General features: G+C 36.3%; 2 protein-coding genes across 2 annotated transcripts; one reads left to right on the top strand and one right to left on the bottom strand.

The window, feature by feature from the left end:
- The first annotated feature begins 3,355 nt into the window (after positions 1-3,355).
- LOC144376623 (olfactory receptor 9G19-like) lies at positions 3,356-4,279 on the top strand. The gene has a single exon (XM_078044874.1). It carries the CDS (start codon positions 3,356-3,358, stop codon positions 4,277-4,279), a length of 924 nt encoding a protein of 307 aa, XP_077901000.1.
- A 12,352-nt stretch (positions 4,280-16,631) lies between these two features.
- Positions 16,632-17,593, bottom strand: LOC101975615 (olfactory receptor 9G4). The gene is given in 2 exon segments (XM_005331607.2): positions 16,632-17,419; positions 17,422-17,593. Coding segments are annotated over 2 exon segments (936 nt in total). The 5' UTR covers positions 17,570-17,593.
- Positions 17,594-17,920: the final 327 nt, after the last annotated feature.

Raw genomic sequence — 17,920 nt, 5'->3', positions numbered from 1 at the left:
AGCAATCCTTCTGCCACAGACCGTGAAATTCCAAGTGTTTAATACTAGTCCAGGTTAAGCCAGTATTGCAAAGAATGTTCTGACTATGACATTAGAAAACCTCTGTGATCTCTTTGCACATCATTCTTACTGTCCCATAAATGTGTTTTCTTCTCCAGACTGATCTGCCAAATGTACAATATTTCCTACTTCCCATTTCTGTCTTCTGTCCCTTCATAGGAATAGGTTATTTTCCCTTGTCAGAAATGTCCTCTGACCTCATGGTAGCTGTCTACTTATTCTTCAAGTGTGAACACTTCCCATCATACACAAAGTCCCTCCCTCTGGAATAGAGAATCGTCCATTGAGGAAGTGGGGCAGAGTCTATACCCTGTCCAGCCTCCTGTAATCAGGAATGAAATTTTACTATAGTCTATTGCATCTATTTGTTTATAAAATTCATTTTCTTTCATTAAATTAAAGCCTTCTTGTAATTAGTAATTCCATAGTAATTCCTATTGACCTTAGTTCCTAGCAGAGAATCTAAAACACAGTAAATGCCAGACAGATATGCAGGCTATGGATAGATGAGAAAGCACTGGGAAAAACAGTTTGATCTTGGCTCTACCAGTGGCCACATGTGATCCTATGTGAACCTGAGCAGTGTGTATAGACCCATTTTTATATCTCAGATGCCTATTCTGTAAAATAGGAATGGTAATAACTTCTGCTTCACAGCATTATTACTGTTAAAATGAGATGACTCTTTTAAAGCATTCAGCAGACCATCTAGCACACATGATGTGCTCAACAAATATTATGCTAAATAATGGAGAAAGTTGACAAGTTACTTTTAGCAAGTGTGATACCTTGGTTAAAATGGTCACATTGTCATTATTACATAAGCTACTATGACAGCTTTTGCACCTTAAAATTGAATCATGGTTTTATAAGAGTGAAAGTATATGTTTGTTGCAAAAAAAAAATCTACCTTTATAGACACTTAGGATAAGCCAAATTCACCTCTGAAGCAATTTAGTAACAGACAAATAGATATTCTGAGATTATCCTTCTATGAACTTCCCCCAATACAGCAAACAAACCACAAACTTTATGATGAAATTGACTTAGGCTCAAATTCTATTTGCACATACTTTATAAATTTTCATATGCAGGCTAAATAATTGTTCTGTATATATTTGCTAGACTATGATATTATTTATACCACATATTATGGTAGTTATTTGACAACATTTATTAATGTTTTATCATTGCAAACTTCCTAGGGGGCTGGGTTGTAGTTCAGTAACAAAGTATTTGCCTAGCACAAGTGAGGCACTGGGTTCAATCCTCAGCACCACATTAAAAACAAATAAATAATAAATAAAGGTTAAGTTGTTTAAAAAAATCTTCCTAGGTAGAGATTTTATAAATAGTAGGCTTTCAACATGTTAAAATCATAATTTTAAACATCATTTTCTTCTTTTCCACTGAACAAGCTAATGTCAAAGTTAATTGCTTTTTCAGAGACATTCTAAACTATGAACCCCAGAGGTGCGTGAGACATCAAATCACTGGGGAGACTGAGCAGGAATAAGTCACCTGGATCTGAAGTGTGGTCCTATGTTGGTTGTGACTGTGAATATCAGGTAAGTGTGCTTGTCCAGGGTGGGGAAATTAGTATGTTTATGGACTCATAATCAGGCTTAGAGCTAAGATAAAGACACAGAGATCTTTCAGCAGATGATTTGGGCAGAGCCTGGAAACTTTCATTGACCACATGTGTGAGGAACTTGCCTGTGAACATCTGAACCTCTCAGCTTTATACTCTTGGTTTTGAGTTAAGGTGTCAAACCCTACTTAAGAGAGACCACGGTGCCCATTTGGAAGTGCTCAGCTTATGTCAAAAGGAAAGAAGATGGCTTGGTAGTGAGGTATCTGGTCTCAAAAGAAAGCAGTAGCACCTAATGATTGTTAATTTTTAGCTACATGCTAAAACTCAATTTGATTATCTACAAAATATTTCCATTATATTTGAACATAGAGAAGTGTGCTGTGAGGAATAAGTGAAATATTACATGAGAAGCGCCCAGTGTAAAGCTTGATGCGAATAAAGAGTTCAAAATTTTTAGCTACTGTTTTTATAAATGATCAGATTTTCAGGTAAGAGCATATTCAAATGAAAAGACGTTAAGAGTCAGGTGGAATCCAGGAGCCTTCAACTTTTTCACCACAGACCCTGTAAGTTTTCATGGATCCACAGTAGGAAATATTTTGTCACAATGAAATTGTTCTTTTGTATTAAATATTTGAATTAAAATAAGCAACCCATATAATCTCATAATAAAGGTAAAACAACATGAGATATGTATTAAAGTATCATATGCTTTATCTCAAATGCAAATGGAGAAAGCATTTTCTAATGTAGTGGAAGGAGTTACATTAGTGAGATGTATGGAATATTGGGTAATGGGCAGTGGAGTGGTGAGAATCAGGTAGGAAAGAGATAAAAGAAATGTGAGGGGAGTGGACTGCAATGCATTGACTTGGGAGATTCTTGAAAGTACTATTAGAGACAGGTAAGGAGAGCTTGAACAAACTCTATTAAGAGAAGTAAGATTAGAAATAATTCTCAATAACATATTTTTTTTCTGTGATGTCCAATAGACATCCTGTAACTGTAGGTAACTAAATCAAAATGGTAGGGAATACAGAAAGTCTGAAATAAATCTTTCAGACTCATTTACATAGTAGGAACATTTAAAGTCATTAGACTGGATAAGGTCACCAGGATTCTCGAAGCATTCTAAAATTCAAAACCTAGCATAACAACACTGAGAAAATGCAGCAAGAAAATGAAAAAAAATACAGATAGGTACAAGATCTGGAAATCAAGTAAAGAGAGCATTTTCCAGGATGAAGAGTATAGCAATTATTGTATATAGTTAAAATCAGAATATATATCAACTTAATTATTGGATTTATCTATGTAAGGTTACTGAGTCTCTAACAGAAGAAAAATAGAAACAGGTAAAGTAGAACAAGCTTATATTTTACTCATAAATGAGTCTATTATGAAAACTAATACTTATTTATACCAATTTTAAGAACTGAATATGGACTAAGCACTTTCCTGGGTTCCAGGTGGAAGACTATAGTATAAGCAGATATCACAGTCACTGAAATTTTTGTTCAACTAACTACAAAATGAAAACATGCTAAAGGATCACAAAGATTATTGCCTCCAAGACTAAAATTATCAGAAATGTCTTCTTACATATTTAGCACATTTATTATTTCTTTTTTGTTGTTGTTGTCAGCAAAATGATTCAAGTGAAATTCTTTTTTACTCTTCTAATGTGAAACATTCTAAGCCATGCAGAGGGGAAATCACACAGTGACAGAGTTCATCCTGCTGGGCTTCACACGAGACCCCGTGATGCAGCTGGTCCTCTTTGTGGTGTTCCTTATCATGTACGTTTTGACTGTGGCAGGAAACACCTCCCTCATAGGGCTCATCTGTAATGACTCCAGGCTCCACACACCCATGTATTTTTTCATTGGAAATCTGTCTTTTCTGGATCTCTGGTTGTCCTGTGTCTACATTCCAAAGATCCTAGTGATCTGCATTTCCGAAGACAACAGCATCTCCTTTGCTGGCTGCCTGGCTCAGTTCTTCTTCTCAGCGGGGCTGGACTATACTGAGTGTTACCTGCTGGCTGCCATGGCTTATGACCGCTATGTGGCCATCTCAAAGCCACTGCTTTATTCTCAGGTCATGCCCATGAAACTATGTGTATTTTTAGCAGCAGCCTCATATCTTGGTGGCTTTATTAACTCTTCTGTCCTCACCAAGAAAACCTTTTCCTTTGACTTCTGTAATGACAACATCATTGATGACTTTTTCTGTGACTTGCTTCCCCTGGTGAAGCTGGCCTGTGGCAGGACAGATGGCTACCAGGCTCTGATGTACTTTCTCCTGAGCTCCAATGTCATCACCCCCATAGCGCTCATCCTGGCCTCCTACCTCTTCATCATTGCCACCATCTTGAGGATCCGCTCCACCCAGGGCCGCCTCAAGGCCTTCTCCACCTGCTCCTCCCACCTGGTCTCTGTCACCCTGTACTATGGCTCCATCCTCTACATCTACTCTCGCCCCCAAACTAGCTACTCTTTTGACACAGACAAAATTGTCTCTACCTTTTACACTGTGGTGTTTCCCATGTTGAACCCCTTGATCTATAGCCTGAGGAATAAGGATGTGAAAGAGGCTCTGAATAAACTGCTCAAACGATCATGACTTTCCATCTGAGGAGAGAGCATATTCCATTGTTGATGAGGTTATTTGTGCATCAAGCAGAGGTGCTCTTGTGCTTCCTTGTGATATGATATAATGCAAATTATGGGATTTCTGCCTTGACATATAGTAGGTCAAGATTCTAAGATCATAAATTCACAGTAATACAGAAGATAAATTTGACAAAAATTTTACATATTTGGATTGAATTTTGTGTTGCTCTATTTTATAAACAAAGAACTTAAGCCAAAAACAATGGTATCTTCCTGCTATATGATGTGGCACAGACCTGACTCCTCTTAGCAGAAGAGCATTTGACATTACAGAACTTCAGCTCTACAGTTATTTCACACAAATATGAACGAAAATACTGAAACTTGATGATATTCACTACTGTCCTTTCCTTTAGCAGAGTATTTTAATCATTTTTAGATTTTTTTAAGTGAGAAATTTTAGTACAAAAATCCAGAGGCACCTAAGAAACAGTTTAGTGGACATTATTCTCAGTAAGTGAGATTTTTCTCATATCTATGTCTCTTACAAAAGGTCTTTAAAAAAATATTTCATAGATGATTTCTAAATCCACGGCAGAACTCTCTTGACCCCACTTAAGTTTCTATGTATAAATTTATGAAGACGTTTGCATCAAAATAGTGACAATCTAATCATCAAACAGTTATTATAATAAAAAAATAACTACAATAAAGTAAAATGATTTGAGGAATAACAGTCTTGAGCACCCAGTACTCTTGGGGAAAATTTTACAGAAAGAATACTGTTAACGATCAAATGAAAGGGTAAACATGATAATGGCACACTATATTTGAGTAAATTTTCAAAGTGAGAGAATATTAATGTAAGTTATGTTTTTAATATAAATATATCTTTTTGTATTTGTTTAAATGAAAAGAAAAATTTTAAGGAGCTCTGCATTAGCCCAATAGACCTGGAAAACACAGGAACTCCACCTACAGCAAATGGACTTATGTACATTGCTGGTCACCTGTCTGTGTTCACGTGAAATGTGAGGCCCAGGGAGATTATCAGTGCCAATTGCAATTTACAGTAACCAAGAGAAACAGGGTCCAACGGTGGAATTCAAGGATACTTCATTTGGAAAGCTATGCCTGCTCAGTCTCTGATTTTCTAAAAGATATTTTTTTTTTCTTTCCAACTAAGGATAATAAAATTTCCCGTAACCTACATTTACCTTAAGAAATACTAGCAGAGCCAATTGGCCTACTTCAGTGGCAGAACATCAGTTATTTTATGTCAGTTGTGTGAATATGGAAAAATCACTCCAGAGGGAAACACTGGCTACTAAAAGTACAGCATATGTGACAACTGTATTGTCAAGACTTCCCAGTGTCCTAACAGTGACACTTAACTGCAGATGTGGTTCCAACCACTGTCCAGGCATTGATTCTCTCCTTTTTGGAGAGGAATGAAGTCTCCTTCATCAAATAAGAATCAGTATATACACTGTTACTGTAACCTTGACCAATCTGAGTGTGTTTCTAATTTATTTTTCATATGAAAGAGTTATCTTGACTCCAGAGTCATATATAAGTATCCCCAAAACCCTAGAAAAAAGCAGATAAAGTATAGCTAATTATGATTCTTGGAAAATATAAAACCTAATAAAGATAAAAATGTAGTTAGATGTGGGTTATTATTCAAAAGATATTTTGGTTTCATTAAGTGTATACTTAGCAGTAAGTTCTCTCTCTTACTGTGGGGAATTGTTTCATCCACGATTTTAGCCACATTAATTTGAAATTACACTATAAACATTGTATGTGTGTGTGTGTGTGTGTGTGTGTGTGTGTGTGTGTGTGCGTGTGGTGCCGGGGATAGAACCTTACAAATGAAAGGCCAGAGCTCTACCACTGAGCTCTATCTCCAACTCACATCATGAACATTGAAGGGGATTTATTTATTCAAGTCACAGATAAAGTTTAAATTCCTAATATACACATGGTTTCCAAGATGTGTCTTTTAGACATAATTAACTAAACTTTCTATTTTTCATTGAATTTCAATTTTTGTTATACATTTATACAAGAATTTGAGGCACATTATGATAATTTGATGCATGTGTAATGAAATTTAAGATTTCAAAATAAGCAAATGTTTAAAGGAAAGCTCCTCTATGCAAGAAAAATAAATCTCATTGACTTAAATGTTATTTTAAATAATGAGAAGCACAACGGGGCATTTGCTTGGGTTCCTCAGAGAAACAATCCACAGGATATCTGTATGCATACACCTGTGTATGAAAAGGTGAATTATGAAGCTGCAATTCCAACTTTGGCATGTAGCCCAGAAGATCCAGAAACACCTGAAAACTCAGAAGGTTCCATAGTATATATATATATATATTATATGGGTGAAAAGGATAGGTTTTCCATCCTCTTTTTTAAAATTTCTTTTCTTTTATGGGAGATGGCATGGGACTTCAACTCATTGGTTCTTATTTATAATTGCCTTCCACATTAGTTTCTCTGAAATTTTTTGAGAAGTGTGTGGAATAATTCCACTCATGTTTGGGAGTGGCCACTGACCGAGATGCAATAAGATATGCAAGGGTGTGCACTGAGAACCAACCAATCCTCCCAACCCACACCTCCCCTTTCCTCTCTAGCTGTGACAATCATTAACTGTTCCTTCATTTCCTCATTGAGTATTTTTAACTATTTGCAATGAGAGTTATAAATACATGAGTAATATGCACATATGGGTAGATAAGAAAATATTGTACATTCTGTTCTGTACTTTGCTTTTTTAATTAAAAAAATGGAACTAACTTTGTATCTGCATATTGATTAATTAATTACCTAACTCAAAATTTTTATCTATCAAGTGTTCCTTTATTATGTGCTGTATTGGAGCCTCTGCAGAGATAAATACAGTGGAGAACCAGATCAGGCACTGACTCAGCCTTCTTAGGGCTATGGTGTAGGGCCAGACAGGGACACTTTCACTCAAAGATACATGCAAATTTTACATCATAATCAGCTCCATAATAACACTATGTATGTGCTTTTCTTCTAGCCATGATGGATACACTAAAATCATGTTTTGCTTTTGATTAATGGATTGTAAGAATTAACTAAGAGAGGAGATTCTCCCTGCTAAGATGAGGTTGGAATGTACTTTGTGGCTATCAGTTTAGGGATTCAAAATTATAAAAAAGGCAAAAGTTTTAAATATATCATTCTTAATAAAAAGATGTATTAAATTTAATATATGTAAAAATATTGGTTAAGCCTATTTCATTATTTTTCTACTTGTACTATATAAATTATGTAATTTCATGCCTATTGCTAATAAAAAGAAAACACTGTTTCTTCAGAAACACTGAAGAACACTTCAGAACACTGAAGAATATAGAGGATAATGATACAACCCCCCTTCAATCTTCTTTTCATACCCCTTTATATAAAGGATAATACTAAAAGTCCCCTTCAAATTCAGTTTTCATCTCGTAGATTACAAACTCTCCCTTTTTTTAAAAAAGACTTAATCATTTTGGAGGAATTTTATATTTACAGAAATATTGATTCAAAAGTATGAAAGACACAAATGTATTTGCCAGATGTATTTTTCCTTTACATTTACTGGCGAGATGAATTTTATTATATTTTCATTGAACTTACATTTTTCAAATACTAAGTTTTCTAAGTATATGGGTCACATTTTGTTTGTTTTGATTTTTAACAGTTGCAATGACTGTTTGATTGTTGGGTTTTTTGGTGTATCCATTGGACAGAATGTAATCACATAATCTTGACTTAACCATAAAAATGTCTGCAAATTTTAGCTTTCCTTCTGCCCAGAAAGAACAGATGGGCTTGGTGAGTACCTGTCCTGTCTGTACCAATCAGTGAATGGAAGGCTCTAGACTTTAAGGATATGTGTTGGGTATTTTAAAATTTTATATAAATTTTTAAATTTAGTGAAGGGGTGCACAGTTGCTCTAAAATTATTTGCTTCTGTTGAGGGTGGAATTCACACTTAGCTGGCAATCTTATTTGAAATTCTACTAAATGAAAACTGATAATTCTTCATTTAGGATGTCTCCTCTTATGTTTTTCACAATGTCTAGAAGGACTATCAGCATATATATATATTTTTTTACTTCTTGATAATATTCCATGCTATTTTCCCAAATGTCTTCTTTTGTCAGGTTCAAAATAATAAAATGGGAAATGTTTTTAATATTTATTGTGTGATCAACAACTATTTTTTTAAATTTTTTTTATTGATTGTTTAAAACATTACAGAGCTCATGATAAATCATCTTTCATACATTTGACTCAATTGGGTTTTGAACTCCCATTTCTACCCGAAATACAGATTGCAGAATCACATCTGTTACATACTCACATTTTTACATAATGGCATATTAGTGACTGTTGTATTCTGCTACCTTTCCTATTCCCTACTATCCCCCCTATCGACAACTATTTTTAAGAGTCAATCCAGAGCCTACGATTTAAGCCACACTAAAAGAAATTTCCCTTACTCTGTCCTTGTCCCTGAAATTTCTCTGACAAAAGCTGTTCCAGAAAATGTTAACATCTAATTCTAGAAGCCTTTCATTTTCAACATTACAAATCTAAAGCCCGTAGAGCAATAACTCCGAAACAAGGACCCTAATGAGAATCTAACAGGTCCTCTTCAACAGAGTTAGACAAAATATTCAACAAACAACATTTTCTAGGTGCATTTTCAGGAGAAATCCTGGGCTCCTGAAACCCATCTGTTCTTCTTAATCACCAGTACACACAGTTCAGGAACTCCTGTCCAAATAGGTAAAGAAGAGTGTAAGAGTACTATATTGTAGAACATCAGAGATGGACAAGGACATGGCAAGTGAGAACTCTTGCAAGTCTTGGGCATACCACATAAGCTTTCACCATTTCTCCAAATATGGCCCAGATCTGTAGTCATGACAACCTGGACCATAGGTAGCAGAAGGACAGGCCTATACACCTTTTTGTTCTCTTCTGAATTCCTAGTGATTGGTGCATAAATGGATTGCCCATAATCATGCTTCAAAAAAATATTTGGTCCATAACAAAATGGACATGAATTATATTTCTGATTTTATGTAAAACCAACATCTTGAAATTGAAAGTAGTAAAGTGGATCATGAGTGATTTCAGTTGTTCAGTCACTCTGCATTGAACTCAGAGAAAATGCTCTTTGCCACTACCACAGCCCGGAGCTTTGAGGAAACAGTGGGTGGAAAAGGTCATAATCGGGGCTCAGGTATGCGGTATCTAGGAATATGGACTCTGTGCACAAGAACATGGCTCCTGACACACTATGGGGTAAACAGACATCAATGATTCAGAATCCCAGGGAGAGGTTCCATCACTTGTTATACTCTCTTTCTAGGTATGTGCTGTAGTATTTTATAAGTAAGAATCAGAGAAGAGTTTTCACATTCATCAACACAGAAATTCATTGTTATCTATCTAATGAAAACAGACATTAGGAAAATGCCTGTTAGTATATATAATACAATGAGAAACAAAATCAACACAAATTCTAGTATATTCTAATAAATGCTTGATTTGAATGGCTATTCCATAAAAGACTGTGAAATTGTATACATAAATTAAGCTTGTTAAAATTTTCAGAAATCCTTTTAATATCACCTATTGGAAAAGGACATAATATTCTCAGCACTTCTTCCTGCTTATTCATGGCTCTTTATAAAGGGAAGATTTTTCACAAACAAAAGTGGAAAATTTTATCAATGTTATCAGAAGTTTCTCAATTTGTACATCTTGGGTTCCAAAGCAATTTATCATAGGGGATTCCTGATTGGTTCTCCTTTATTTAATTAATAAAAGACCATGCTAGCTTCTCATGGCACAGTAGATGCATCTAAAATTTAAACATCTATAAACCTGACTTTTCCTGACTCTAAAATTATGCATCTTTTTCAGATTGATAATTTTATGGTCTTCAACTTAAATTATGTTTGAACTATGTTGTTGGACAGTAGCATTATAAAATATGTGGAATTCTGTCAATCAAATCCAATAAAATGACTGCTCGATTGGGAAGGTCACCTAGCAGGGAGAGGAGTATTCCCTGTTTCTTAAGCTATCATTTCTTCAAGTTTTGTGTTCTTACTTTTCTTTTCCAACCACAAAAAACTTAGAATTTATGAACACATTTAAGCATTGTATATGAAACTTGTACATTTTTATCTTTCTCTAGTCCTACAGGCTTGGTGCCTTTTGCATTTGCAAATCTCCTAACAGCATCTCCTGTATCTGAATCTCAGTAGTGTGACTCATGTTGCAAATTTGCTTACCCTCTTCCACATCATTCATCCTCTCTGCACAGAACAATCAGGTGGAAATCCATGCAAAATTGGGGAGCATTTATAATTGCATGAGAAGTCACAATAACAAACTCTAAAAATTCAGTGTGCTTCCTTAAAAATATAGAGACATAAAACTTTTCAGGTCTGCTTAAATAGTTTCTCTCTCTCTCTCTCTCTCTCTCTCTCTCTCTCTCTCTCTCTCTCGTGTGTGTGTGTGTGTGTGTGTGTGGGTGGGTGGGTGGGTGGGTGGGTGTGTTTAAATGATTTTCCCTCTTATGTGCTCTCCGATATAGTCAAGCATCAGAGGAAATGGGAACAGAGGTTGTAGGGGTAAGAAAATCAGAGAGAAAATATTAGAATATAGGTGAGGGAGCAAGGGGGAGAGAGATGAGGAAAAGAAGGGAAACTACTGGGCAATGATATTAAGCAGATTGTATTTTTAGATTGTGTGCATGTATGACTGTATAACCACAAACCCCATCATTACAAATAAGTATCATGCACCAATAAAACATGATAAAAAGAAATGTCACCTCTATACATTTTCATATTTTCAATTTTACCCTTTAAAAAAATACCACACTTCCCTAGACATGTTTTATATTTTTGAACTGTTCGAGGTCTGAATGAAATAAAATCTATAAAGTGTATAATAACTTTAGGCTGTATTGTGTGAGCAGTTACAATTTTCACATCTCTCTTATCAAGATTGAGAATGGGGATTAAACAAAATCCAGATGTTTCATAGAGCTCCGTAGGTAGATCACACTGGGTCTGGTTTGATTTGGTCTCCTTTGCAGGGAGTGATTCACTTTGTCTTATGTTTGTGAGTATGGGGATCAATCGATGGTTTAGACTCACTCTTTACTTAAATTCTGTGGCATCAGTAACAATATAGCAGGTAAAATAATATGTAAGAATTTTCAACCATAAGAGAGACAGGAAAGCCATGAACAAAAAGAAATGGTAGAAGGAGAGGTTTTCCGGGGTGAAAGCACAGAGTTCTGAGAGTCTGCACCATTTCTAAAGGCAAGTAGCATAAGGAATGGCTATTACAGAGAAGAAGGCTGGAATTTATGATCCTACGAAGGAACTTGAACCAAGTTAACACAGTGGGCTGAGGGAGGGATGACGGGTGGGTGATTAAAATATGGTCCAAATGAAAGAACAACAAAATATTCTCTTTCTCTGAGTCAATTTTTCTGACAGAAGAAACAACCCAGTTTTCATCTATCCAGACTGTGTTCACTGGATTTTCTCCATTATTAAAAAAAATTACTCATAAGTAGAATAATAAAACCAGGGTTACAATCCAAGGTCCCTGTTTCTATCTTTCCCACAAGTGTCTCCTGGGCCCAGCTCCTTGGCTTGCTTTCTCTGAGCAAATCTGACTTCTCTCATTGCATGTGTGGCCCTTCTCAATCTCAGGGTGCTTTGTGGTACTGTCTCCTTTATTCTGACCTCCGTCATTCTGACCTGGTTTGGGTAGATGAGCACTTGGTAAATGGATTGAGGGTTGCCCTTTCACCCTGTATTGGTGTGGAACAATCTTTCTAAGTGACATTATATTAGAGAATTTTGTCTGACACAATATTTTTTCCTTTCTTTCTTCCCACAACTTGAATATAAATCCATTAGGATTCTAATCAAAAGCAACCTTAATTCTGGTAAAATTTTAGAAATCACCTCTGCATCCTTGCCTTTACAGCAAGACTACATAATATAATTCCCAATGTTGAAGTGTTCCCCCAGGAGACTCTTTGGCACTGTATTTAGGTGCATAGTTATGGGAACACACTTGTGACTCTTCATATTCCCTGACAGACTTTAAATTGGAATAGATACTCAGCTTGAATTTACGAATAGGCAATCTCATGCAATCATTAAGACAATTGAGGACCATAATGCATTTTAAAAAGACAGCTATGATGGACATTAGATAAAATGTTTGGAGGACTATCAGAAGAGATGCTTGGAGTATGGATTATAAGCAGGATTAATGAGTGGCAACACTAATAAAACATGCATAAGGATTATATAAGTCAATACCTAGACAGACTGGCAGGAACAATGGGTAAATTAAATAAATCTATAATAGTTACTTATTCCTGAAAGCAAGTCATTGCCCCTGTAAGGTTAAGCAAGGAGTTGTCTAATCTCAACTTCCTGCTACCCAAATGATCTACCAGTCCTCCCAGAAAGTGATGGCATATCACAGGCACATCACAGGCAAAGGTTTCTGCCTTTAGCATTTGGACCTAACTAATAGAAGCAGCCAAATCACCCAGATGAGGGGAAGAAAATGGTATAGATATAGGTATAGATTTCATGTCACCTGCTATGGTCATGATATGCAATGGTCCCTTGAGCATCAAATGGAATGTGTGGGAAACAGGCTGACATGCATTCACAGTGCATGTGAACTCATCTAGTTGACTAGTAGCAATTTCCACATAAATGCAAACATAGACAGAAGTGTGTACATCTTTGTGGACATTAAGAATGTAGGACTTCCTGTATTACAGTTCTTGACTTTGAAGACTCAGGGCAGTGTGACGGTCTTAGCTTGTCTTACTCCCCATTTCTATAAACACACTGACCTCAAAGTTCTTTGCATATCCCTCCAAGGCTCAATTGTTGCATGTTAGGGAAAACCTCATTCAACTGTAGTCTTTAAAGATAAATAGTTCCTAATTTAGCCTCCAATTTATTCTCTCCATTTTGTTTTCAAAGAAAAACACTATTTCTGCAACATGGCTTGGACCTATCGACCTATTAAAAATGTTCAATCATAATTTCCATATAGAAGACCCTCAATTCATCCCACTACTCAAAAGAGATGAGTAGAAGGGAACACATGAACTCTCCAACATTCAAGACTTTAATGAATACATTTACCTCTCTATTTCTCCCAAGAACTTAGGATTGCATTTTCTTTGCTGTTTTAGTAGAGAGTGTCTACAGGGAGAAAAGTGAATAGCTTCCATTGCATTTGAGGCTTCAAACAATGTTAAGTCCTCTGCTAATAGTGAGAGGAAGGAACTTAAAATCATTCTGTTTTACTTGTATCTCTACCTAATTGTGATTTTTCTTCTGGGTAAATAATGATCTGCTGTATATTTGGAACCACTGAGGCATGCACCCAGGACAAAGTAATAGTACACATTGCTTTCTTTAGTCCAGTTGATGAGAAATCAGTAGCTGCTCAGTCCAAGAAGTTGGAAGATCAGAACAAGAAGAACCAGTGATGCAGCCCCAGACCAAGGCTGAACGCTGGGATTTCCCTGGTGACTCCTTGGTGTGAATTCACATTAAAAGCCTGAAGAATCTGAAGTTTAATGCTCTGGAACAAGAGTCATAGCAAAAAACAAAAATACCTGCTCAAGAAGAATCCAGCTTGTACACACTTGTAGATTTGTGGACTTCCTCTTTATTCCACTTTTGGTTTCATATGGACACTCACCCTATTCGATGGTTTCCCCACATTCAGAGCAGGCCTTCCTTACTCAGTTTGCTGATGAACATGTCAATTATCTCTGCTCTCACAAATACACTCAGAACTGTGCTTTCTGAATTTCCTAGTCATCTCTCAATCCAAACCAGCTGACAATCAAGATTCCCAAACACATCCCCAGGAGATCTGGAATACCTAGGTGAATGGCTACAAGCCATTCATGTATAGGCTTGGAGGAAGATGAATACATACACTTTGGCCAGGTTTGATGCCCTTTTTCCAAGGATCCAAGTCTTCCTTGCAATTTGTGAAGTATAGATTGGAGAATCATATAAGGGTTTGTATTTCTTTCTTAGAAGAAATTGTGCCAATTTATATCCAAACATTCAATGTAACAGCCATTTCCTACTAAGATGTGGTAACTACCGAAGAAAGGATTTGTTTGAAATACCTTCACAATATTCTCATTGAATTTTCTGAAAATGTTGAATATTCACAAAGAGAACTAGTATCTCACTACTGGACACCAAAACATAACATTTTACATTATGATTAAATCCATGGTAAGGAAATAACGAACACTAAATGCCCCTATAAAAGCCAGCAACAATCAGGAGATATCATGAAAAGAAACATTTAAAAAAAAAAATCTTAAGACGTTCTGAAGTAGCAGAATGAAGAAGCATAATGAAACAACACCCATAAAAGTTCATAGAAACATTTAGATTTCTTTCAGTTTTATATTTTAGATAAATGTTGGAGATTGTTTATTGGTGGATTATAATTATACTTGAGCATGGAATTCATTGTGCCATATTCCTTAAAGCACATAACATTATTTGATCAATGTCATGTAGTCTCATTCCCCAGGAGTTCTCAGTTCCCTCTCCTCTAGTGTTGGAGGTTTTAACTTGCTAAAGCATTTGATATCAAATTTAACACACACACACACACACACACACACACGCCAAAGACTAACAATAGTGTTTTTGGAAATCAAGTATGTATGTATATATATATGTATTACTTTAAATGTATTACTTGCCCAGAATTGCTTCATCAGTAGATAAGAGTTGCATGAGAAAACTTGAAATTTAAATCTATAAAGCGGAATGTTCTTTTTAGAAGATAACCATGAGCCATAGGGAGGAACATATTTTGACACTGACTATAAAGATCACAATAATTTCACATCTAGAAGGCCTTCATTGACTTAAGCTAAAACTATTTAGAACTTCTCTGAATTCCCTTATTTTTCGGGGTGGGGTGTAACAGGTAATTGAACTCGGGGTCACTCAGCGACTGACACACATTCCCAGTCCTGTATTGTGTTTTACTTGAGGACATGGACTCACTTAGTTGCTTAGTGCCTTGCTTTTATTGAGACTGGCGTTGAACTCATCATCCTCCTGCCTCAGCCTCTGAAACCACTGGGATTACAGGCATGTGCCACCACGCATGGCAGCATTTCTTGAAATTAACATTTTCCACTTTGCAAAAAATATTTTTCCATTGTAATTGGCATGGTTTGTTTAAAGTAACACAGACATTTATGATAGTTCATTGTTATTTGACTCACACATTTATTAAAATACTATTCTGCAGGTTATCCCCATTCTAAGAATTTTTGGGGGGAGGGGAATTACACATTTTGTGTAGTATATCACTTAAACACTCACATTATTTCATTCTTTGGGGACTATCTATCTATGCAAACTGAAATGTAGAAAAAAGTCTCCAGACCAAAGAAGTTTCTCTCTAAATACAAAAATACAAATTTTAATAATTTTGAATTAAATTTATTTTTAGGTTCAGATATGAATTTTTAAACTTAGCTGGGGGAATAATGTGTGAGCAGGTTACCATGGTCTTCTGGGTCTGAAAAATTCAGAACCCAACTCTTGAAGCATCTCTGTGCAGGTGCATAAGTGGGTTTCAGAGAAGTCATACTGAATGTGTGTCCTCCTGTGTTGTTTGATTGTATCCAAGGATGAATTATCATTATTTTTATGGTAGAAAGAATCATATCACTTTCGTCTGAATATCTATGAGCCTGGAATCCAATAAAATTAATTAAAATCAAAATTCCTAGACAAGGAAAGTTTTCTCCAAGGAAAAGTGTTCTGCCATCTGTATAAAGATTAAAAGTATAAAAATATTAGTAATTAAATGAACTGGAAATCCTTTTCACTTTTTAAATCTAGTAATTAGCTTCCATCACTATAACACATTCCTAAAATAATTAACTTATAACATATAAAGGTTTATTTTGGCTGATAGTTTTGAATATTTTGCTCCATGGTTGATTGGCCCTATTGCTTTCAGCCTGTGGTAACATCATGGCAGAAGGATTTTCTGGAGCAGAACTGTTCATTTCATGGCCAGAAAGAGAGAGAAAGGAAGAACAGCACTCCTGAAAGCAAAAGTGTGTTTTGACCAATATTTCATTCTTACAAGTATAAATTATGAAGTTTTATTGAACTTCAGAAACTCAAACAAACATGACTACCAAACAATGATTTGCAAACTGCAATAAAGGCATAAAATAAACCTCAAGCTTGTGGTCCTATGGACAGTATTGCTTTCCTGAAGGCCTCTTTGACGTCTTTGTTTCTGATGCTATAGATGACAGGGTTGAGCAATGGGTTGATGATGGTGTAGAACAGGGCAGCCACTTTGTCACTCTCCACGGAGTAGTTGGCACTGGTCCTTGAGTATACAAAGAGCAAGGATCCATAGAAGAGCATGACAGAGACCAGGTGGGAAGCACAGGTGGAGAATGCCTTGCGCCTTCCTGAGGCTGAGCGCATCCTTAGGATGGCCAGGAGGATGTTGAAGTAGGAGATGAGGATGGCCAGAAGGCAGGAGAGGACAGTGAAGCCAACCATACTGGAAAGGATTATGACATAGACCCGAGTGTCTGTGCAGGACATTTTTACCAATGGTAGAACATCACATAAAAAGTGGTCGATGACATTGTTACCACAGAAACTCAGGCGGAAGGTGTTAGCTGTGTGGGCTATGGCATTCAGAAAGCCTCCTATGTGGGATCCAGCAACAAGGCCAATGCAAACAGAAGCAGACATGGTGCCTGAATAAAGCAGTGGGTTACAAATTGCTGCATGGCGGTCATATGACATGGCTGCCAAGAGATAGCACTCTGTGTAGGCTGCCAAGCAGGAGAAGAAAAACTGAGCCCCACATCCAGCCAAGGAAATGCGCCTGTCTTCTGAGACACAGATTGCCAAGATTTTAGGGGTATATACAGAGGTGTACCAGAAATCCAAAAAAGACAGACTGCCAATGAAATAGTACATAGGTGTATGCAGCCGGGCATCATCTTGATTAAGATGACCAGTGTCATATTCCCTGCCATGGTTAGCAAGTAGAGCATCAGAAATGTTACAAACAGAATCAGCTGCCACCGGGAATCTGCTGAGATGCCCAACAAGATGAATTCAGTCAGGACGGTTCGATTTCCCAATTCCATGTCCACAAAGGGAAAAGCCTGAATATTATAATGAGACAAAACATAACTTAATGATAATATGAGATATTTAGAGAAATAAACAGTATCAACTAAGTCAATAACTCTTAGTGGTGTTGTGAACATTGCTTTCTTTCTATATTAGATTATAAGACTCCAGACTGTGACTTTGGAAAATTACTGGAATTGGAATCAAAAAACTCTTTTAAAATTAGAGCTTCTGATTATTAACTGTTTAATGCAGGGACATTCCCTTATCAAACAAGTGAGAATAAATAAGGTCACAAAGGTGACTAATAGCTTTACCTGTCAGGCTGTCTGATGATGTAAAGATTCACATGAGAACATTCAGCT

The sequence above is a fragment of the Ictidomys tridecemlineatus genome, chromosome 4, assembly GCF_052094955.1.
Source record: "Ictidomys tridecemlineatus isolate mIctTri1 chromosome 4, mIctTri1.hap1, whole genome shotgun sequence".
Lineage (NCBI taxonomy): Eukaryota > Metazoa > Chordata > Mammalia > Rodentia > Sciuridae > Ictidomys > Ictidomys tridecemlineatus.
The sequence above is the reverse complement of the archived record's forward strand: the minus strand, read 5'-3'. Positions and strand labels throughout refer to the sequence as shown.